Source organism: Callospermophilus lateralis, chromosome 7, assembly GCF_048772815.1.
Source record: "Callospermophilus lateralis isolate mCalLat2 chromosome 7, mCalLat2.hap1, whole genome shotgun sequence".
Taxonomy (NCBI): domain Eukaryota; kingdom Metazoa; phylum Chordata; class Mammalia; order Rodentia; family Sciuridae; genus Callospermophilus; species Callospermophilus lateralis.
The window spans coordinates 103,152,215-103,175,296 of NC_135311.1; the positions used below are offsets into that span (position 1 = coordinate 103,152,215).

Consider the following 23,082-nt stretch of genomic DNA (forward strand, 5'->3'; position numbering starts at 1 on the left):
TACTTTTCCCTGTGGTGGGCACTGCAGATACAGAGATGATCAGGTACTTGTCTGACTCAAGGAACTTGCAGGCTGTGGGGGAGACTTGGCAAGGAGATGAAAGGAGGGAGCCCAGGACTCCTGCCAGGCTGTGTTGGGCCCCTTTGCTGTTGGCTCTCCTTGCTGCCTGGGCAAGGAGAATCAACAGCAAGGAAGACACTGCAAAGACAGAGCGCAGACCCTGGAGTCAGACTTGTTCCTGTCCTGCTCTTGATGGCTATGTGCCCTGGTGCAAGTCGCTCAGCTTAAGGGGAAAAAGCCAGTTCAGAAGTCCAAGGCCTGGTACTCGACCTGCCCCTCACTGTTGTGATCTGGGATGAGGCACCCGTCCCGGGCTCCTGTGCTCCCCGTGGCTAAGGGCTGGTCCAGCTCCCCTGAGCCTTGGCTCTTGCCCCTGGTCCCCTCCACTGGGCTGGAGTGCTTTTTCTTGGCTAGAACAGGAATGTAGTATTAACTTGAGAAAAGCCAGTGTATTCATACATTTCATTTGTTTATTATACAGTTTGGGCTGATGCAGAGCAACCACGTCACTGAAAAATGGAAATGCTCTAACATTTTCCAACCAAGGGAGAATTAAACCTTCTTGGGGGGAAGAATGACGCATTTCTGGGCCCCAAATCTCCTGAACCCTCCTTCCGAGATTCTCAAATGAATCTATAACCCGTCATGCATCCACTAGTGTTTCCTGGGCTTTTTTCCTGCTGTCCCAGGGCTGGGTGTCCCTGCTCCTAAAGAACACCCACTCTGGTGTGGCTGTCACTCAGGGCAAGACAAATCTCCAGAGCCCCTTTGACAAATTTGTTTCAGACCTCACCCTGGGCTTACTGCACCAGAACTGCCAAGGGGCCCAAACAGAGCTGTGTTTTTAAAGTCCCACAAGAATTATGATTTAAAAAAAAACAACAGATGGTCTTGGGGTCCGTCCTCTGGCTGGGCAGCTAGAGTCCAGCATAAGGCAGCTACTCTTCCATCCCCAGGAATCAGGGGCTTTGGGGGTATATTGGTCACAGGCAGCAGGGAGGGTTCACATTCAGGCTCATTTGCTTCTGGTTCCAATAAGCAGCAAGTCTGGGCTCAAAGACTGGCACCCATGTCTGCTCCCATCTCATCTCAAACAGCCTCTGACTCCTCCCAACACCAAGCCTTGGAGATAGACTGCCACCTCATCTGTCCCTAAGCTTTTGTGTCTGCACACTGTCACTCCTGCTGAGCCCCTGCCTCCAATGCCGTCTTCTCTCTGTTTAGTTCTAAGTCTCACCCTGTGTCCATGACTGATTTACTAGCTCAAGTTTCTATCTATGAAATCCTCCCACCCAGCTCCTTGTTTGTTGGTAACCACTGATGACAGCCTGTGTCCACCTCTGATGATACTTTTAACCCTGGATGTGCCCAATGTTGTTAGATAAATGAATCTGTGGTCATAGTTGATGGATCTCACTATGGGATATGGGCATCCTTTTGGGGTAATGGCATCTATTTGAGTAAATGAAATAGCATTCCTACCTGGAGTAATCACTCTTCTGGCTGAACAAGAAGTGGCCCTGCCAAGGGCCAGGCCCAGTTGGCATGACCCCACATGGTAGCGTGGTGTGTGCTGGGAGGGGATCAGGTTCTCCCCATCTTGGTTTCACAATGACCTCCTTTTGGTGGTCAGCATGACCAGCAGATGTAAAAAGATGACGAGATGTAAAGAGCTGTGGCAGTAGCAGTGAGGTTGACGGGAAAGATGGTTCTGCCTTAGAGGACCTCGCCATCTGGTAGGGAGACCATCACAGAGACTCTTTGTTCCATAGAAGGGAAGGGAAGTCCCTGGGGAGTGAGGCAGGACCCACAGGGCTGAGTTGGAACCCAGCTTAGTCACTGTTCCCATAATCCAGCATCTTCTAAATCTGGGGCCTCTTTCTAGAATCTGTTCTAACCCAGCCCCTAACCTGAGCCCCTCAGATATGCTACCATCCAGCAGGATGCCACCTATGCCTGCTAGCTGTGGCTGAGGAAGCCACAGTGCGGGAGGGGACCAGCAGCACATGCAGGGTGCCAAGGACCTGCAGGAGGTCCAGGACAAGAACAGTAACTCTGTTCTTATCACTAGATGTGCCCACTTAACCAAGTCTCTGACCACCTGAGTCTCAGTGTCATCTGTAAGATAGGAGAGACACCTTCTTCCCATATGAAAAAGTGACATACCCGAAGACCCAGCATAGCTCTGTGGATGTTACGGATGCTACAGATTTGTTTTTCTAATTCTTTAAAGCTTCCCCAAGGCCCAGGAGATTCATGAAACCCTGCACTTCTGTTCTCAGCAGGCAGTCCCCTTGGGTGACCCCTCTCTTCTTCATGGGGTTTGGCCACTAGAGCTTACCTGACACCTCTCCTAAGAAGTCCCCTCAACCGGGCCCCATGTGGTGCTTCCTCGACACGGATGTAGACCTGCATGCAGCACCTGTGTCACACACACCATATCTCTGGTGGGTGGCCTTTTGCAGAGGTATGAACAACCTCTCCCATCTCACCATGTGTGCTCATCTACTGCCCAGGCCAGTCCCCCAAGCCTCCGCCTTTTCCATGAACTCAGTGCTCACTGTATCTTGCTTTTGGCCCTCACACTCCTGTAACCCAGCAGTTTCTCCATTCCCCAGTCACGTGGACATTGCTCCCTCACAAGGTTGATGAAGCTAGCAAGCTCCCTGGGGAGAGCCCAGTTAGGATCACAGGCTGTCAGCTCTCTCCTGACCATCCCCCAGTTATCTATTGCTATGTAACTTTACCACAGACTTGATGTAAAACAAACCTAGGGTTTCTGTGGCTTGGAAGCCCACGCCCTCACTCCAGTGTCTCACAGGGTCTCAGCCAAGGTGTCGGCAGGCCTTTGTTCTCATCTGGGGGCCCTGCCATGGAAGAACCCATTTCCAAACTCCTTGAGGTTGCAGGCAGAGTCATTTCCTTGTGGCTTCTTAATGGCTGCCAGCTGGAGGTCACTCTGGGTTCCTGGAGGCCACCTGCAGTTCCTGACAGCTGGCTCCCTTCACAGGCAGTTCGCAGCACGGTCCCACACCTCCCCTGAGCTGGGGAGGCTCTCACTCTCCAGTCCTCTTAGACCAAGTCTTATACAATATGATCATATGAGTGACATCCCATCATAGCCTATGAGAAGCAAGTGACAGACCTGCCCGCGCTCAGGAAGAGGCCTACACTGGGCACAGACTCTTGGAGGTCTCCTCATGGGATATCTACCTCTTTCTCTCCCTTCACCTTCCTTCTAATTTTGCCCTCAGACAAGCCAGAAATCCTGCCTTTGCTTCCAGAATCACTTCAACTCATGCTCTGTCCCTGGAGCAGCTGGGTTGGGGGCTGCTGCTGCTTAGCTTCTAGACCAGGTAGCTCGTCAAGAAATTTTTGAACAAGCACAGCTCTCTTACCATGGAAAGAATTCTGAAAAATGCACTTTATCTCTTTCATCAGATTCCTTATTATCTAGCCTAGGGATTAGGAGGTACCCAATAGTGTTTATTAAATGAATAGAGAGCAGTAGGAGCACACCTGGAGCAGAGGAAAGTTTCCTGTCCAACATTTGAACCCTTGTGACATGGCGAGGAGTCATCTTTTAAAGATTATTTTTGTACATTTAAAGATGTGTTTGTAATTTTAAAAAATACATAAACAAATTACAAACATTTTGGATAACAGAGGGAAAAAACCATCATTCCACAATTCAAATTCTGCCACTTGTATTATTGTTGTTGTTGTTGTTGTTATTATTATTATTTTAAATGTTTGCTCTCATTTTTAATAGTGAGTTCATAGATCCAGGGTGTCCTTGGTGATTAGTTCAGAGGCTCAACCTTGCCTGGTCCCCAGAGCTGGTCAGCCAATTCTCTGATGCTGCCAAGAGATGACCAAATAAACCAAATGCTACTTTATTCATTCACAGAGATAAATATACTTGCCAAAGGGGGCAGATACATACAACCTCTGGCCAGAGCATTCTCCCTGTAGGTTCACCACATGGGAACCCTCTGGTTAGCTCTGTTTGCTGGTGGGACAATTTCATTATTTAATTATGGAACCAATATGACTACTCCAGGTTTGCCAGCTCTGTTCTTGTCTGAGGCCCCAACCTCATCATATGTGTATTTCCGTGAAATCAGTTACAGGTGCTCTGAAAAAGAGAGAATATCATTTCAAAGAGGCAGGAGACTCCTTCAAAGGGTGGTGCCCAGATGGAGTGGGGCCTGCAGGAGAGGGACTGCTTTGTTCTCAGCCTGTCTCTTGGGGACTCAGCTCTGTGCTCCTAGATCACATCCACATGTCCCTCCAGGTACAAGCAGCTCCCAGCTCCCCTGGGGATTCTGGAGAGAAGTACATTTTTAGCTAGTAGCCTCTGAATGTAGACTGACTGCTTCATCTGGTAGTCATCTAATTAGAGAGTAGCCATTCCAAGGCTGGGAGGATAAGCATCTGGAGGATGCATCCGGAGGGCACTCTGACACTATGCCTACTGACTGTCACCAGCAGCTCCAGCTATCTTCAAAGGCAAGTTTAATTATGCTTGGTTATAGCTTTGTTACTGACACTGGAAAACTGTGTATGTCTAGTACAGTCCAACTCCTAATACAAACAGGAAGTCCAGTGTCTCTACCACATCGGCCAAGGTCAGCTTATTTTGTTCAGGGAAGCTTCCTTCCAGTGCCCAGTAGCTAAGAGAAGTAAAATGGCTGCCCTGCCACCCTGCAGCTCTGGTTCCTTATGTACAGCGTTACTGTGGATCACAGGTCCTGTAGGGCTGACAGGAGTCTGCACACAGCTCCTCTCAGATGCACATCTCTGCTCAGACCACAGGGACTCCCGCTCTTTGGTACTAGATCACACCCCCATGCTCCATCATTGTTTATCAAAGCACCCCAGACATGCCCTGAGATTAGCTCCCTGGGAGTTGAGATCCAATCCCCTTTCCATCCTGTGGGTTCACTCTGAGGGCCTTTTATGCTGACAGGCCTTGGTCTTCAAACCACAGGAAGCAGGGATTGGGCCTTGACCTGATTTATCTCAGGGCCCCTGGGTCTCCTGGACATTGGTGCACCTTTCCATTACTCTGCAGATCTGCCATCAAATCACAAAAGGGTCTCTCTTCTCCTGGACACTGTGTGCCTTCTCACCTCACACCTGCCCTTCCAGAGATTCTTCTCAAAATGAAATTGGCTATAAGAGGATTTGCTGTCTCTCTACTTCTGAGCTTAGAAACCTTGGATAAAATTCAGAAAATTCTCTATCATGTGACAACTGGCAAAGGAACAAATAGTCTGATGGATAGGACGCGTCACAGCGCCATCATGTCCCTAAGTCAGGGGTGCTCTCCAATGGGCGTGCTTAGATGGGCACCAAGTGGTTTGCCCCCAGCTGTGTTCTCTGCACCTCCACTCTGACCGATCCCATGATCATCACACCTTCTGCATCTAGAAAAGTCCAGCCTTTGGGATCGAGCAACCCTCTTTTCTCAGTCCCTTTCAGTTAGGACACTCCCCACTGCTTAAATTCCTTTTGCTTTTAATTTATAGACTAACCCTCTCCCCATATATCGATAACTTTCTCCTCCTTTAAGTTCTTGGAGACTACCTTACTGTTAACTTCCACAAAAATAAATCTGCCCCCTGCTTTTTTTGGTTTTCATTCAACATGTCATAAGACTTTCCACACGGCACCCTTGCCTGGGGAATCCTATTTTGCTCTTCCGCTCAGGGCTGGAGCAGAGTTTGCAAAGCCCTTTTCCCCTCACTAGACACTTGGGGTGCTGCTGGAGAAACTGCTGTGGTACCACTGCACCCCCGGCCTCTGGAGTTACCTCGGGTTCTGTGATTCACAACACATTCAGCCTCTACCATAAAACAGACACAATATCATCTGCAAATTTACAAGGCAGGCTTAGCAGGTGGCATGTGTGCATGTGTGCATGTGTGTGTCCCATTATGGCCCCTCTGGGGCTGGAGATTTTGTCTAACCTTTAGAATTCAATTGAGCCTTGTTTTCACACATCCCCAGACAAGAGCCACACAAGGAACCAGGGGTGGCTAAACCAGCATCTGGATCCAGCTAGAGCCTCCAATTCTCCACTTGCTTTTTGCCAAACCCTCCTCTCCCCTTATTCTTCAATTTCTTAAACCAGGCATCATTCAAGCAAAACTCAATCCATGTGTTTATGATTCACTGAGACCGAGCATGGCAGTGTTTTGTAAGCTCCACATCACAGCAAAGAAATCCAAGTGTGTGTTTGTGGGTTTGTGTGGGAATCTGTGGTGTGTGTCTGTACATGTGTGTGGGCTGAATGTGTGTTCCTCTGTGTGTGTGTGTGTGTGTGTTGTTGTTGTTTTTCTTCCTATTTCTTGTAGACTTTTAAAACTTACTTGTCTTAGAGTCAGGAAATCATGTTTGGCCAAAGAATCTCCCCCACTCCCTTCTCCCCCTTGCTGAGGAACTCTAGTTTGGCAGAAAACTCCCAAACACCCACGTTCTGACTTCTTGGAGATGGTCCTGGGCCAAGCAGCCTCTAAAGTCTGGTCTGGAAGCCAGGGTGTAGGGGCAGCTGCCCTGGGTTCCCCAGGACAGGCTGGGGGTGGAAGGGAGGCAGGAGCTGTGGGCAGCCAGGGGGCCAATCTGGTATGGCCTGTGCTTCTGAACTCTGCTCTCAAGTCATGGGCAGCCATTCCTAGCAGAGCTCTGTGGAGTCTTCTGATGGGAGCCCTAGGGAGCTGCCTTTGGTCCTCTTGCCCAGTCAGCTGAGAACCTTACTCATCAAAAGGGAAACATGGCCCAGCTGTGGGCTGTGGGTGGGTCAGACCTTCAGTCTGGTGACTCTGAAAATCTCCAATGGTCCCAGATGCCTATGCCCATTCTCCCTTCCAGTTAGAGACCTCCTCTTCCTCAGAAGATCCATTCACAGTCACCTCTGGCCCAGCTCCCGGGTGAGCCAGCCCCTGCTCTGGTCTCTCTCAGTCACAGCTACCACCCAGAACTTTGTGTTGTCCAGCTGCAGGTGTCACCAGTCCCTGAATGGAGCTCCCAAGGACCACAAACCCATCTCATTCATTTCCAGAACCCAAGGCACCCAGAGCAGGAGCTCATCAGGGGTGGGATGAGAACATGTGCCAGGGTCTGGGGAGATGAGGGGGTTTTTGAAAAAGCTCTTGCTGCCTTCTATGGAGAACCACTGCCCTGGGAGAACCTCATTCATGCAGGTCCTGTCTGAGCAGGTGGGACAGATACTAGATACCCCGCTGGTGAAGGGAAGGGCAGAGAGCTGTGTTCCCATGTGCATGGGCCTGGTCTTCCCTTTCCTTGGGAGTGGCTTCCCTATCCATGGCCTGGTGGTGACCAACCTGACAGGTGGGCCTAGGAAATCCCTGCTCATGGTGGACAACGATGTGGTGGTCATCCTTAGAGACACTGCCCTGATGTTCTTTGCCACATGAGAGAGAAAGGGGTAGGAGGCCAGCTCACGCAGTGTGGAACTGGAGCCGACCCTTCACGGCAGGATACAGCTGAGAATGATGGTGGTCAGACATGAGCTCTGTGAGGGCTGCAGCTGTGGCTCCCCTGGCTTGTGATTAGGTTCAAGTTTGTCACTTGTACAAGTCCCAGTGGAGCTTCCTCTGGGGGCCTGGGGGCCTGGGAAGGAGGAAGTTTCAGAGGGCGGCAAGGATGCCAAGGCAGCAGTGCCCCCTGCCCACTTGGAGCCACCTTTGCTCCCTGGAATCACCAGTGGAGCCGGAGAGGCATGGCCTGTGTGGCTGCAGAGGGCTGCTGGGCCCAGCGGGGGCGCTCTCCTCGAGGGGGGTGGATGTCATCCTGGCACCAGAAGGGCTTTTTAGGAAGCCAAATCAGCCCGCAATGGCAGGGCTGACTCTGGAGGTGGTGGGTCTTTGTCCTCTGAGGTGTATATGCAGAGGTTGTAGAGAAATTTCTGCCTTCAGGAGGGTGTGCCAGGACCGGGAAGCCCAAATTTTAGCAAGCTGGAATCAGGGCATCCTGCCTCAGGTCTTCGAAGGATTTGGCTTGGGGGCGGGGTGTGGCAGAGCCATCTGGAAAGTGTAAGTCCTCCGTGCTAACATGGCACTTGCCGTCAGCTGCCGGGGCCTGTCATCTGCTCAAGGAAAAAAAGTAACCCAAGATGCTTGGAAGGGCTGAAGGGACCCTTCTCACCCACAGACACCCTCTCCCGCCCCAGATGCCTCCTTCTCTGTGGGGTGGAGTCTGCAGCAGTGTCCCGGGGGCCAGTGTGGGAAGGCCTCTGTGACTAGGCCAGCTGAGGTCAGAACCCATGGGTCTGGTCCAAGGGCTCAGGCTCCTCCCTGTCCCTCAGGTCTCCCAGAGGCAAGATGTTGGGACTGGCTGTGCTGGCAGACCAGGGTACCTGTGTTCTCACTGTGGCTTTAGCAAGTTATTTGCATACCTCCAGTGACTGGAACTTCACTCCTTCTCAAAGCAGCTCCTTCCAGGGCAGGACAACTCTGCTGGATAGTCACTCCTGGTGCCAAGCCAAGGTCCCCAAGGCTTCCCCATCATTCCCGGTGTCCCCAGTCTACTGCGCTCTGGGTTCCGTGGTGCTGCCCCCAGCCGCTCCCCCAGGCCTATGTCTCTGTCATCTGCTGCCTACCACAGTCACCCTCTGTGGGACACAGCCCCCTCCCTGGTCTCTTTGGTAGAGGGTCTCAGTCTTAGAGCAGACCCATAGCATCCTTTATGAGTCCCCAGGCTTCTGGCCCCACAGGCTGAGGGTCCATCAGCCCTTTGGTGGCTCCATATGCCAGGTGACTCACCAGGCTGGCAACCAACAAAACCCCACTGTCCCCTCTTCATGGGCTGCTGTTGTGGCTCAGGCTCCCTCTCCCCCACAGTGTTTGTATTCTCCAGGCTGTTGAAGCCGAGTCCAGCCCAGCATGTCTGTGTTCAGTTGCATCGTGTCAGAATTGGCCCGTGGTCCCAGCCTGCTGGGGTCCCTCATCTGACACATGAGCGGCTCCTCCTGGCTTCCTGTGCTCTATAAATCTGATCCACATGCTGTCAGCAGCCTTGGCCAAGCCATTGATAAAAATGACCAGAAAGAAGAGGTCTGAAAGTAGAGCCTTCCTCTAGAGGCCATGTCTACTGTCTGCAATAGTCATTCAACTTCTGTCCCTTTACCAACTCACCATCTGTTTCTGGAAGTCCTGAGGCCAACTTCTTCAATATCACACAGACTCAGTGCCAGGGCACTCCCTAAACTTGGCCAGGGGACCAAAGCTGGTTCAGATGACTGTTCTTAGGGAAGCTACGATGGATGCTCACAGTCACCAGAGCTCACAAGGTATCCTCTGATCCTAAACGTCCCCTGGTTTAACATCACATCTATCACACACCTGCCCCCAGGCCTGCCTATGCCAGGGTCTGGGATTCTGAGGTCCTAAAATTGAACTAGATCCAGCCCTGTACTGAGGAGCTCCCAATCTATGGGCCAGGTGGTCAGAGGACATTGACAACACAGGAGCACAAAGAATTGAAATATATTGTGTGTTTACTATTCTAAACCTCTCATGACAAACCAGCCATTAATCCTCCACTGGGAACAGAGGTAGGCAGAGGCTCTGGAACTTGCCCAAGGGCTCTGGCTAGTAAGACATGCCCAGGAGCTTTCTAGCCTAGCCTGGGTCAGGCAGGCCTTCAGAGAAAAGAGGTGCTACAACCTGAGAGGTGAGCAGCAGGAGAGGACAGGAAGGGAAGAGCTTCCTGGGACAAACAGGAAGCACAGGGTGCCTGAGAAGTGACCAAGATGGTGGCAGTCAGGGAAGGCCTCCCCGAAAAAGTGATGTCTAAGCTGACCTTGGAAAAGGCTCATGGAAATGTCTGGGCTGGGGACATAGGGGCAGCACTGCTCGGTAACCAGCCCTCAGGCAGATGGCTGAGCTGCCCAGAGCTACCTGGTGTAAGAGGGGGTCATAATTCCCACCTGGGGGTTGGTGTAAGAACCAGGTGAGGCCAGTAAGCAGCCTTTTTCTCCCTTCACCAGGAGCTGGGCAGCGGCTGCCTCCCTTCCCCCAGCCCCTGCAAGTGGAACAATTACCAGATTGAATCGGGCGGGGCCCTGGGAGCCTGGCCAGCTCCCTACTGCCTCTGCGAGTCGGTGCCTCTCATTACTACAATCTCTTGATCCCCAATCCCTGGGCTCTGAATGGTGGCCAGATGGCTTAGGAGGCAGTTGCAGGCCTCTAGGCTCCTGGAGCTCTTCTCTGGGGCCCTCATGGGCCTGGAGGGCTCCCAGGAACACCCACCGAGATTGGAGTAGGATAAAAAAAGGTTACCTGTTGTTCCCCACCCCCCACCACAAATCACAGAGCCGGAGAAACATTCGAGCTCATCTTTATGGGACCTCCCACGCTATCTAGGTTTAGCATACCGAGGTGGTCATCTAGGCTCCACTTGGACATCTTCCAATAGGGAAGCTCCCTACGACAAACACTGGGGCCACAGCCATGGGCAAATCAAGAACTCTGATAATTGAATTCAAAAGGTTGGATCACATTACAGTCATGGTCAGTCCAAACCAGGACATGGGGGTGGGGGTGTTAAACCAGATCTGTACCACCAAGAAGCCTTGTGGGAGATAGGAAACCTCCAAGGGTTCTGAATCTGAAATCCCTGTTCCAGTTTTGACTCTAGAACTTACTAGCCTGGTCCATTTGCCTTCCCCTCCCAGAGCTCTGTTTTCCTTATCTGGAACTCACTCAGACCTAGGCATCCACTACAACAGACACTGGGCAGAAGCAGCTAATGAGCAATTGAAAGGTCGTGAGTGCAATCAAGGAGATAAATCCTAAATTGTTTAAAACTAATTTTAATTAAAATATGAATCATGAGCAATGTAAAAATTTTTACATTGATTACGCTTTGAAGTGGGAATATTTCAGTTCAAGTATTATTAAAATTAACTTTGCAAAAAAATGCATTTTACCTGTTCCTTTTTATTTTTATTTTTTCAACGTGACTATTGGAACATTTTAAATGACAACTTTGGCTGGGATTATGCCTATAGGGCAGCACTGATTTAGCAAGTTATTTAAGGATTGAATGAGGTAGATTAGATGTTCAGGGCTTGAGGAACAGTATATCTTGAGGCAAATTGTGGTTTATGCCTCTGTCAGGTGCTCATGTGTTCTGTAGCACATAAAAGATGCTCATTCTAGAGATTCTAGAAAACATGGACAAAAAAGAAAAACAAAATACAAATTACCTGTGAGCCCACCACCCAAAGAAAATTACTATTAACTTTTCTTTCTAGAGTTTGTGTGTATACATACATACCATGTCCATATGGCCTAAAGTGCCCCCAACCACCATTGTGTCCCAGCTTGTAGATTCTTAGAAAAGTCACTTTAACAGATAACTCTAAAAAGTCTTGGACCTTGAGGAGCCCTGCTCTGAAAAGAGTCTCCTAAAGGACACACTACAGAATTTTCCACCTCCTTTCTTGTTGCTGTGATTTCCAGGAGTGGCATGGGTCACACATGGGGATCAGTGCCCTCCTAGTACTTCCCCCTGCTTTTGGCTGCTGCCATTGCCTACGGTCACACCGTCACCACTGGCACCTGCCTAGGGAGCAGCCTCTGGATCAGCTCTTGCCAGCAGCTCCCACTCCCCTGGTCCCATTTCTGCTCCCCCTCCCTTCAGCCAGTAGGAAAGCCCTTCCCCTTTGGGGCTGGAGGGAGGGAGGTTCCAGAGTAGAACTGCTTGGGTCCCAGGAAATGGAATTCCTTCCATTTTCTCAGGCAGCCCTCTCTCTCCTTTCTAGAGGAATGAGGGACCCACAGGGCTCGGGGTGGAGATCATGTTCTGTCCAGAGCCTGTATTTCCTGCCTCCCATGCTGCTTGTCCCTGTGTTGGCACCATCCCTGTTAGGGCTATTTTTTCCTCCAGGCCTCTTTACCCCTTTCTGAAGTCTGGTTTTTATCCCTCTACCGCATAATCCCTCAAATATATCTCTCTACATTCTGCCCAGTAAGCTGGAGAGGGCTCACTTACCTCGAGGGCTTCCTGCAGGGCTATAACAAGTTGGTAAATTGCTTTTCTCCATTGCATTAGATTAGGAGCATCTTCTCAGTGATACCATCCATTGTAAAGGCTGCTTAGAACTCTGGCACACGGACTTGCTGCACTTTTTGATCTAAGTCTTTGCCCTTAAAGGGACCATTCCAGTACCCTTCGGGTACATTTTCCTCTGATATTCTCAAATGCAAGGAGTGTTTAGTTCTCTTCCTCAAACATCCAGCAAATTCTGCTAGATGAATTATGCTAAAGTTCTGCCAGGCCCTTGCTCCCAACTCTGGGCACCACCTTGGTGGCTCTCAGTGCCCCCTGTCTGACATTCAAGGCCACCCACTCCTGCATTCAGTTGGTCTTTTCTGTCCCATCACCATTCTTCAAATATGACCTGAACTCTGTCCACACTGAACAGCACAGTGGCCCCACGCTTTCAGCCTCCCCGTTACCTTCTGTTATCCCCTTCCCTGGCACATCTGCCCCACCTCCAACTCTTCCTTATCTTCTAAGAACCTCCTCCAAGAAGCCCTTCCTGACTGTCCTAGCTGGAGTTAACCCTCATCCCCTAGAGAGATAGATAGTCCTTCTTGTCTCTTTCCTTGCCATACCAATGTATCCACCTTGTCCTGTGGTTATTTCACATCCCCTCCTATCCCAGATTTTTGTCTCCATCCCTACTCACTGCAGGAGTAGAAGCTCCCTAAAGTCAGGAACGGGTGCTGACTTCTCTCTTTGGGCACAGGGCATGACACAGAGTGGCACAAATTTTAAAAAGACAGGTCTGGAGTTGGGGCCTGAGTTCTAATCCAGTTGGTCTGATCCTTCTCTCAAGGCCTGAGGTAGCTGGACTTGCCTATGGAATTCTGTTGGGAGAGAGGACTGCTTGGTTTGGGGTCAATGTGCTGGCTCTGGCCTGGGGTAATCTCCTGGATAATGATTACAACAGCCCAGCTCCTCCAGCTACACAATCCCATTATGAGCCCTTCAGGATTTATGTCTGAGCCCCACCCTAAGCCCATCACTAACATATGGCATCCTGGCAAAGGAAGATGACAGCAATTCTAAACATTGATTCATTCATTCAATCACTCATTCATTAAACAACAAGCTACTGGACTAGCCTGGGGCTAGCTCTGGGTGGACTCAGCAGATACCAACCTGGCCTGGAAGGTGCTTCTAGAAAACAGTCAGTAATTCAGTGAGGTGGGGACTGTGGGAGCTCAGATAAGGGGTTCCTTTCAGCAGGGTGATCAGGAAAGGCTTCTGGGAGGAGGGACCCTTGCCTCTTTTGTTTCCCCCCCTAAACTTTTCCAGTTTATTCTTGTTTGAACATTTAGACAGTTTATTGACTGCTAAGAATAACCTAGAAAGAGCTTATAATTATGTTAAGAAAATTAATAACAACTACTTCTTTTCCTCCACATTTTGTACTGGCGCACTCTAGTTGTACCTAATGGTGGGATTGTTGTCACATATTAGTCCATGCACACGCCCTGTGTCTTCATATGGCAGGCCAGCCATGTGGCAATGAGCAGGACAGCAGGGCTCAGGCCAGGGAATGGGCCTTTTGTCCTAGCCTTGGCCTGGCACTGGCTGCTGCTGCCTGTAGTCTGATAAGAAGAGCGTGGATGGATGGGGAGGGATTATCTGCTCTTGTTTACATGATTAAAACCAGACAAATATTTCCCTTATCTGAGAGAATGAAAGAGCTTTGGGGAAAAAATCCTTTTGGCAACAAAACAAAGCACAAGCATTTCCTTAATTAATCTCTGTCCCTCCCCTTCCCCACCCTCTCCACACCCCTGCACCAGCCACAGACTCTCTGGGTCTGACCTGCACTAGTGGACAGAGGGGTCAGATGGGGGTGGCCAGCAATGGGGAAGAACTGAGTGGCGAGCGATCCGCAAGCGCCCTCCACACAGCCTCCCACGAGGGAGATCTGGTCTAGGCACCAACCCACGATGGCCCAGGCTGGCTCCTCTCTGAGAGGGGGTCCACTCTTGTTCTCATTTTGGAGATGGGACTCCTGAGGCCCCAACATGGAAGGATGACTTGCTTGCCAGAGGTCGCGTAACATGTTGGCAGGACTCTAGCTAGGCCCAGGTCACCGACCAGTGGGCTCACTGGCTTCTCACTCATTGATTCACTCAGCAAAGCTGAGACTTGGCTAGTGCTGGGGACTGGGGTCTCACAGATAATCAGACCTGTCCCTCTCATATCACTCAATCCAGAGACAGACAGAGACAGGTCAACAGACGGTGATAACCAGGGTCGTGATAGAGGAGGCTGGGGGGTTGGGAGAGCCCCAGAATGGGCTCCTAACTGTGGGAGAGAGGCAGGTAGTCTAAAAAGACTTTGCTGAAGAGATGACACTGAGCCTGGTGGGTAGGAGTTAGGCCAGAGAAACTTCTGAGAAGAAGGGAACCACACCAAGGGAACAGCACCAGCAAAGGTGTGAACAGCTAGGCTGGTGACCCTGGGTGTCAAGAGGAGAGCAGAATGGAAAGAGGTTAGCAGGAGCCACAGGACTGGATTACTGAGAAGAGGGTTCCCTGGAGCATGCGGGGGGTTGGGAGCAGAGGGCTGAGCACAGCCAGGAGGGGGCTAGGGTGGTCACACTGCCAGGGCCTGTGTGCTTCCCATAGACCTGACCTATCTCTTCCTCCCAGCTTGATGTCTGGCCTTGCCTCCTTGGATGCCAAGACCTCTAGCCGCCTGGGCATCCTCACCGTGGCATACTACCTATGGACCACCTTCTTGGCCGTTATCGTGGGCATCATCATGGTCTCCATCATCCACCCAGGTGGTGCAGCCCAGAAGGAGATAACAGAGCAGAGTGGGAAGCCTGTCATGAGCTCGGCGGACGCCCTGCTGGACCTCATCCGGTAACTTGCTACTGATACCCTGCTTAGGAGTGCACACCTGGCCAGGGGTGCCCTGCATGGCCTCCTCAGGGTAGGATAGGGCAGACGCTGGGGGCTACTGGGAGCTGCTCTATTATGTGTGGTAACAAGAAGCAGGCTTGGAGGTCCTGCCAAAGCCCTGAGCTCCTGGGACCCTGAAGTCAATGAGGAGCATGTCCCTGTCCCCCAGCCCAGGTTTCCATCTGAGCTCTTGCTGCTACCTGCCCCATCAGTCCAGAAGCAGGAGGGCAGGACAGGCCTGCTCCCATGCCTGCGTTTTGGTCAGAGCAGGGTCAGTGAGCACCTGCTGATTCCATAAGCAGCTGTGAGCACCTAACCTATGGGGTTGGAGGCCTGAAAGGATGGGTCTCCTCCTCTTTTCTAACAAAGAAAAGGTCCCCTTTTCACAGGTGAAGACATGCAGCTCCAAGAGGTGGTGTGACTTTTCCAGGGGTATCCAGCAGGTAGACTGTAGGAGCAGGATTCCATCCAGGCCTGTCTAAATCCCAGGATGGTGCTCTTGGCCACCATTATGGTGCCGCAACAGCTCTGCTGACCATGTGCCATGGACCTGAGCCCTTGTCCCCAGGAAAGTCCTGCAGACTCAGCCATAGAGCCAGAAGGGACACCTCCCCACAGACTCCCTGCAGGCAGCCCCTCTCCTGTCCCTCACCCTGCCTTCTAGGAGAGAAAGATACAGAAATAGGTAGAGACTATATCAGGGATGGGTGCTGTGATGGGGTAGGAGCAAAAAGAAGTCTAAAGAAGGGGATAGGGAGGTGGTGGAGGGCAGGGATGGATGCAGGTCTGGAGATGGGAGGGAATGGTGTGGGAGGGAGGGCCCGCAGCCATCCAGCCTGACTGCAGCATTTGTGTGAGGAGAGACATGGAAGGTGTTGCTGGGCAATTGGTTGGAGGCCCGTAACGGCCCCAGGAAATAGGTTTTAAGCAGAGGAGTGGCATGATCCAATTCAGAAGGCTTTGGCTGTGAGAGTGACTCTGGGTGGAAGCAGGGGTAGGGTGGGAGGAGAAGGTAGATCCAGGGACTGGCGGCTGTGGGGTGGGGGATAGGATGGGGACTGTGCAGCAGCTCAGGGGGTAGCATCAACAGGGGGAAGAAGAAATGGAAGTGAGGCTGGAGGAGGTGAGTGGCGCTGACATGCATGTTTCTGGCCTGATAATCCAAGTGGACAGCAATGTGGTCACCAAGCCACAGGAAGTGCCAGTGCAGGGACAGATCTCAGTCTTGTGGGAGAGAGTGAGCTTGATTTGGAGGTTTGGAAAGTACCAGGGTAGAGGCAGTAGGTGGCTCTGATGGTGTCTTTCCCAGGACCATGTGAATGTGGACGAGGGACTAGACGGTGCCTGCAGAAGCACACACACCTGGGAATGGCTTGGTGGACTTGATCTGCTACCCCGTTAAACTTGCCCTGTGGAGTCCTCCTTGTCCCTCTCATTTTCCAGCCAATTTAGGATATAAGGAGTCTCGGCCTGTCTAATATTAAAACTCCAAACTCATTCAATTTAAACCTAATCCTGTCCTAGCCTTGAGGATCTGATCAAGCTCAGGAAGCTGCAGTGGGAAGAGGATCGTCAGTGTTTCTTTTCTTCTGTCTGCTCCTCTGCTGCCAGCACTAGGGTTGGAGCAGCAAGGAGAGAGGGGAGGCTGGGGGCACTGCAAGATCCTCCTTACCGGGATGAGTAAGCTGCAGTGGGGCTCCCTGGTTGAGATTCTTCAGGGATATTTTTGTGGGTTCATTTGATCTACATCTTTATATCTCTTCCATCTGTCTGCTTCAAACACCCTCCTCAGGCCTGATCTCTGGTTAATCCCTCTGCTGTGGTCAACTCACCCCTCTAGGTGATGCTCTTGGGCAGAGTCCCTTCTGTGACTGGCCCATGGGAAAGAATACATATTCTTGTTAGAAGTGCAGGTTTTTCCCAGGGCCTTTGGACATGAGTCAGGCACCAGCCCCTACATTCCTCAAACCCTGGGGAACATGAGCCAAGATCTCTGAATAGTTCTCCTGGCTTCAGTTTAGGGAGAAGCATTCCTCTCATCCCCCATGGGGATACATGCCTAGCACAGCTTCTCTCCCCCTCTTTAAAAAAACTCTCACTCTCTGTGTCAGTCAGTTACTGCTGTGTAACAAACTAAGATTTTTGTGTTTGAAATGACCACCAGGAGTCTACAGTCAGCTGGGAGGATCTGCTGATTTGGCTGAGCTCAGTCATGGCCTGCAGGAGGCCAATGGCCCCACTGTGGAATGGATGGCTTGGCTGACATGGCTCAGCAGGGCTGCGTGTGGTCTTTACTCTGGCAGGCCAGTCCAGCTTCATTCAGGGTGCCAACAGGATTCTAGGAGACAGCTTGTCTGAGCATCCTTTTATGCTGAAGGTAGAGGAGAAAGAGAGGAAATAGAAGCTTGTGAGTATGTTTTCAAGCCTCTGCTTTTGGCAAGTCTATGAGCATCCTCTTGGCCAGAGGAAATCACACGGTCAAGCCCAGACTCAGAGTGGGAGAGGCAACTCTCCCTTCCTTCCCCTGACCCTGGCCACACTGGCCTCCGCTGTTCCTCCATGTCAAGTGTGCTCCTGTCTTGGTGACATTGGTGCCTCTCTGAATGGCCTTGATGGGGGAGCACATGGCCCCTTCCCTCACTCTGTCGATGTCTCTGCTCAGTATCACCTTCAGAAGGTCCTCATGGTCCCTTCCCCACCCCATTCTCTCTCTCCCTCCCTTCTCTTTGCTTTTTCGGACAGCCTTCATGACTACAGACACTATCACATCCATGAACTTCTTTATTTCTTCTTCTGTGGCCCCCACTGGAATATACCCCTTGTAGCCAGATCTCTACTTGGAGAGATCCAGGCTTGGAGCCTGGAACAGCACAGAGCAGGTACTAGGTATCTGCTGAATGCATACATGGGACACAGAGTCTTCAGTGGAGTTGGGGTCTGAAGCCCTGGGAGGAGCTGGAATCACCCAGGAGAAACACCCTGTGTTCCAGCCACAGAGGCTCAGGACCAGCCTTGGTGCACAGCTATGCTGGAGGCTACAGGAGCAAATGGAACACAAGTGGGGACAGGAGGAGATCGAGTGTCCTGGCAGCCAAGGCAGGAAGAACTTGGAGAAGCCTCATTTCTAAGATCATTATTTCTAGGATCTGGTGCCTATGACTCATCATTTCTTGGATTCTGTGATTCCAAACAGCTTCTCCACGTGGTAGAAGAAGTGGTGGGTGCTGGAGCAGATCTTTCCTCCCCTGCACAGCCTCCCCTGATCAGGGACTGCAGAACTTTGGATCAGACACACATGTCAAAGTCAAATGTTCCAGAGCTGCTTCTCACATGGTGAAAACTGATCCTTCTGCTTTGAGGCTTTTGCAAAACTGGGTGGTTGGGCATCACCGTCACTATTTCTTGGTCAGAGTGGGGCTGCGGGGAGGGGTCACATGCTTTCTGGGGTGGAGAACCAGAACCTGAGAGACCTGCGGTCTCTTCTCAGCATTGCCAGCCATAAGCCACTGTGTGACCCTGACCAGGCCAAGCCCTCTCTCCACAGTTCAGTTTCCAGTGATTCTCAAGATGCCTCCGGTTCTGTGGTTCTACACACCAAGGCCCACGAGCCAGTGAACAAGCAGCAGAGAATGAGCTGAAGCTTCTGGAAGCAGATTCTAGAGCAACAGGACAGCTCAACCTCCTGTACCTTGCATGTCCCCAGGGTGGGGTTGGCTGTTTGGCCTTAGAAAGGGAAGCTGGGGCTGGAGGGCAGCTCCGTGGAAGAGGGCCTGCCTAGCATTCTTGACACCCTGGGTTTGATCCCCAGCACAGCAAAATAAATAAAAAAGAAAGGGAGGAGAAGCTGGTGAGGTTGGGAAGAATGAGCTGGAGAAGGATGGAGTGGACAAAATTTGGTATAGAGATGCCCAGGGAGCAGATGTGGTCACCCACACCCAAAGCAGCCCACCTTTACTAAGAACCGGCTCTGGATAAAGACATTGTAATAGAAACTGGGTGTGGGGTGGTAAATACAAGGCTCTGCAATAGGGCTGTCTCCCATCTATAGATAAGAAGGGTGTGAGAGATGCCACTGTCATCCTCTGAGAGGATGTGAGGACAATGAGGACACTGGCAGTGAAGGTACCTGGGGTCTCCTTCCCAGAGACCAGAGCAGGTGCCTGCAAATGTTTTTGACTGAACAAGAAAATGTATGACTGGGACAGGGAACTGGGATGTGGGGGCAGATATGACAAATGAAAAGCCAGAAAGATGCAGGGGCTGACTGCACAGGGGAGAAGAAGCCACACAGCTCACCTCCAGGGGTGCAAAGATTTGTGTCCATGTGTCAGGATGATTCCAGAGGAGTGCAACAGGCTGTGTCCCTGGATGACCTGCCGAGACATGAATTCATTTCCCAAGGCTCCAACTGGGGGCTCCAGAAAACTGACGTCTGATCCCTGTGCAGCCTCACAGAAAAAACCCACGCGGAACACTAATCAGAGTTGGCCCCTTATTCTTTCTTTTTCTTATTTTTTTTCTTTTTCTCCTCCCCCCCCCCCCGCAATCTTATTAAAACACCACAGAGGTTGAGTAATGACTTGGCTCTATAGCTCCTAGTTACCATCTCAGGGACTGGACAAAACTCTCAGAAGCTGTGTTTGAAAAGAAATAATCTCCACCTTTGGGGCCTGGATTAGAGACAAGTGACTGGGGGCTAATTTGAAACTGTCATAGTGAGAACTCAAATAATAAGTGAGGGGGAAGTCTGGAGATGGACCTTGGCCCTGCCCACAGAAATGCACAGGGAGTGTGTGGGGATTTGTAGGCATGGTAATTGTCTCCAGTCACATTGTAGCTGCCACCAGGAGCACAGGCCTCACCGGACATGCAGAAATGACTCCCATGGATATTCAAAGCCAAAAGAAAATGTTGTACATTTTCCCCAAATAATAATCCAAAGCAAAATTCTTGATTAAATCTGCAGTTCCCTGATGTTAGTACGAGCAAATATGTCAGTCAGGAACTGCTCCAGGCTGTTAAGAGAAACCTGCAACAGCAGAGGTTAGGTGATTGATTCCTAGCGGGGGGATAAAGCCCTGCATTTTCTCCTAAATGAGTGGTCCAGAGGCGGGCAACTCTCATGCATCAGGATCTCATGCTTGGTCATCTGTGTGCACTGCCATGCTTAGCATTTGGCTTTCATCATCAGCGTGATGATGACGTTGTGCTGACGTTAAAGGAAGGTTCAAAGGAATGTACATACCAGGTACAAATTCCATTTGGTTTTTCCTGATCTTTTACATGTTCTTTAGTTTCTGCTCAAGCTAAAGCAGATTTCCCTTCAAATTTCATTAGAAAACAACCTCGGATTAAGTCACTTGAATCTCCTGGAGCTAAACCTGGGAGAGATTTTCAAACTATTGATGCCCAGATGCCCAAGGCAGGTGGACCATGTACCCCAGCAGGTTGTACATGCATGCTCCTGGCACAAATGCAGGCACTGTGCTTCTGGTCTGCTTGACATCAGAAAGATTTTTGCGGGCTGCTCCCATACTGGTGGCAGAGATCTGCTTATCTCTCATAGGAAAAAAAAAATTCTTCAAACCTCTGAGATCCCAGTTCCTGACCTTTGCTTCTTCTCTCCCTTGTGACAAAGCTGAAACTCCTGGGGAATGGGTAAATGATGGTTGGGTCACAACATACCCATGACCAGCCTTCTGCTTTGCTAGCTCCTTCTAACCCTCTTCCTCTGGCCATATATGTACACTGAACCAGAGTCTTGGCAGCAGTGAAAACATGACAGCGTCTGCCTCCAGCGGTGGCTGCTTGGGAGTAGGGTTAAGAAAGCGTGCACACTCACGTCCACGTGTCTAACTCCATGCATGTGTGAACTGAGTCTTGAGAGAGAGAAGAGATTTGCCAAGAACAAAAGTGAGTGGGAGGGTGATCTAGGAGGAGAGCAGCGTGAGTGTGTTGCACATGGACTGTTCCAGCAAGTACAAGCTGGAACAAGAGTCTTTTTAGCATCTCTGATTTCAAATCGATTCCTAGAAGGAGAATTCCTATAAAGACAAGGATATAAACTCTTTTAAGACTCTGGACATGAATTGCTAAACTGCTTTGGGAAAGAAAAGGTCACTCCCAGATCCACCTGAGGGTGCCCATCTCCCCAGCATGTGGACTTCATTTTAAAAAACACATGGTCACTTTCATAAGTGGAAATGTCTTTCATGCATTGATAAAGCCAAACATTTTTTAAAAGTGTTTTTGCCCAAGTGCATCTCTTTTGGAAAGTAAATTGCCTGGGCCTATCTTCCAATCATTTGCCTGTGGAGGCATTACTGTTTTGGGGGTCCTTTTGTTTGTTTGTCTATGCAGCAAATAGTTGCTGAGTCCCTGATGTGTGCCAGGCCCTCTTCCAGATCCTGGGGACACCACCGGAATCAAAACAGAGGTCTCTGCCCTCCAGGGAGCTGGTACTCTGTGAGGGGAGACTGGCTGGGAGCACGGGAATAAGGGCAAGATTTGTGAACCTTTTAAATAACGCTTGGTCATCTGGTCTCCCTAGTTGGTCATTTGCCTTATAATCTCATTTGTATTGTAATCCTTCTTATAGACCTGCTTTTTTTTTTTTTTTAGCTTTTCATTTTGTCAAAAAAAAAAAAAAAATTGCAAAGAAAAGATCCCCTACCCCACCCTGGATGTTAGTTAGCATCTTATATAAAAATGGTCCTTTAAAAAAATAAAAAGAAAGAAAGGTCCTTTAATCAAAACTAAGGAATTAAGTGAGTGCAACACCATTAACTAAGTTACAGATCTCATTTGGATTTCATCAGCTTCCATTAATGTCATTTGTTTTTTCTGTTCCAGGATGTAATCCAGGATACCAGAGTGCACTTAGGAATTTCTTATTTTTAGTGTAGTAACTTTTTTTTTCCCTCAATTGCTTCATTTGTTTTTAGAGAGTCCTTTCATAATCTGAGAGATGATAAAAATATTAACTTTTGTTTCTTCTAACTATTTATTCATTAGTACTGGGGATTGAACACAGCAGTGTTGAGCTACATCCCTAGTCCTTTTTAATTTTTTATTTAAGACAAAGTCTTGCTAAATTGCCCAGGCCATCCTCAAACTTGAGATGCTCCTGCCTCACCCTCCCAAGTAAGTGGGATTATACTTGTGCACCACCATGCCTGGTTTTGGGTTTCTTTTTTCTTTTTTCCAATTATGTATGTTTTGAAACCATCTGTAATTTATTTTGGTAAAAGGTGTTAAACAAGGATCTAACGTTTATTTTCCCAAATAGTTGGCCAGCAGCAATCCATGATGAGCCCTCCCATTCCTCACTGATTTGTGATGTGAAATGTGAAAGGTCCTGGGTTCTATTTCTGGGCTGAGGTTCTGGCATCTTTGTCCTTCCACTGATGGCTGTCTGTGTCACATTGTTTTGACAGTTACTTCTTTAAAGCTGGCAGGACAAGACTGGCTTCATTTTAAGCTTTATAATAAAACATTAATGAAAACACAATCAACTCTGTATCTATGGGTTCCATATCCACAGACTCAACCAACTGAAGATCAAAACTATTTGGAGGAAAACTGCACTTGTGTCATTTCTCCCCCTTGTCATCATTCCCCAGACAATTTACAACTATTTACACCACATTTAAATCATATTAACTATTATAAGTAACCTAGAGATGCTTTATATAGGAGGATTGTGTAGGTTATATGCAAATACTACATCATTTTATACAAGGGACTTGAATAACCTCGGATTTTGACACATGTGGGGGCGGTCCTGGGAACAATCCCTATCCCACGGGATGATGTGATTATCCCATGGTTGAGCCAGGTCCTGTGTCAGGCCCCACAGATAGGATGTGAGCAACCGAGACTTGCCTTCAAGGAGAGGCAGACAGAGGTAGAGAGTCAGACAGGCCTGGGCAGAGGAAGTGGCGCTTGACTGTGATTGAGGAGTTGGTCAGGCAGAGAAGCCGGAGGCCATTCCAGGCAGAGGGAACGGCATGAGCAAGGCCTGGGGCTGGAAAAGTGCAAAGGCCTGGTCCGGTTG

General features: G+C 50.0%; 1 protein-coding gene across 2 annotated transcripts in view; it reads left to right on the forward strand.

Annotated features, from left to right (window-relative positions):
- Slc1a7 (solute carrier family 1 member 7) overlaps positions 1 to 23,082 on the forward strand; it is a 42,567-nt gene that overhangs the window by 9,374 nt on the left and 10,111 nt on the right. The window contains exon 3 of one of the 2 annotated variants that reach the window (XM_076862733.2): positions 14,772 to 14,987. The exons of the other annotated variant lie outside the window; for it this stretch is intronic. Within the exon in view, the coding sequence (XP_076718848.1) occupies positions 14,772 to 14,987 (216 nt within the window). The remainder of the gene's footprint in view (positions 1 to 14,771; positions 14,988 to 23,082) is intronic. 2 annotated transcript variants of the gene reach the window in all.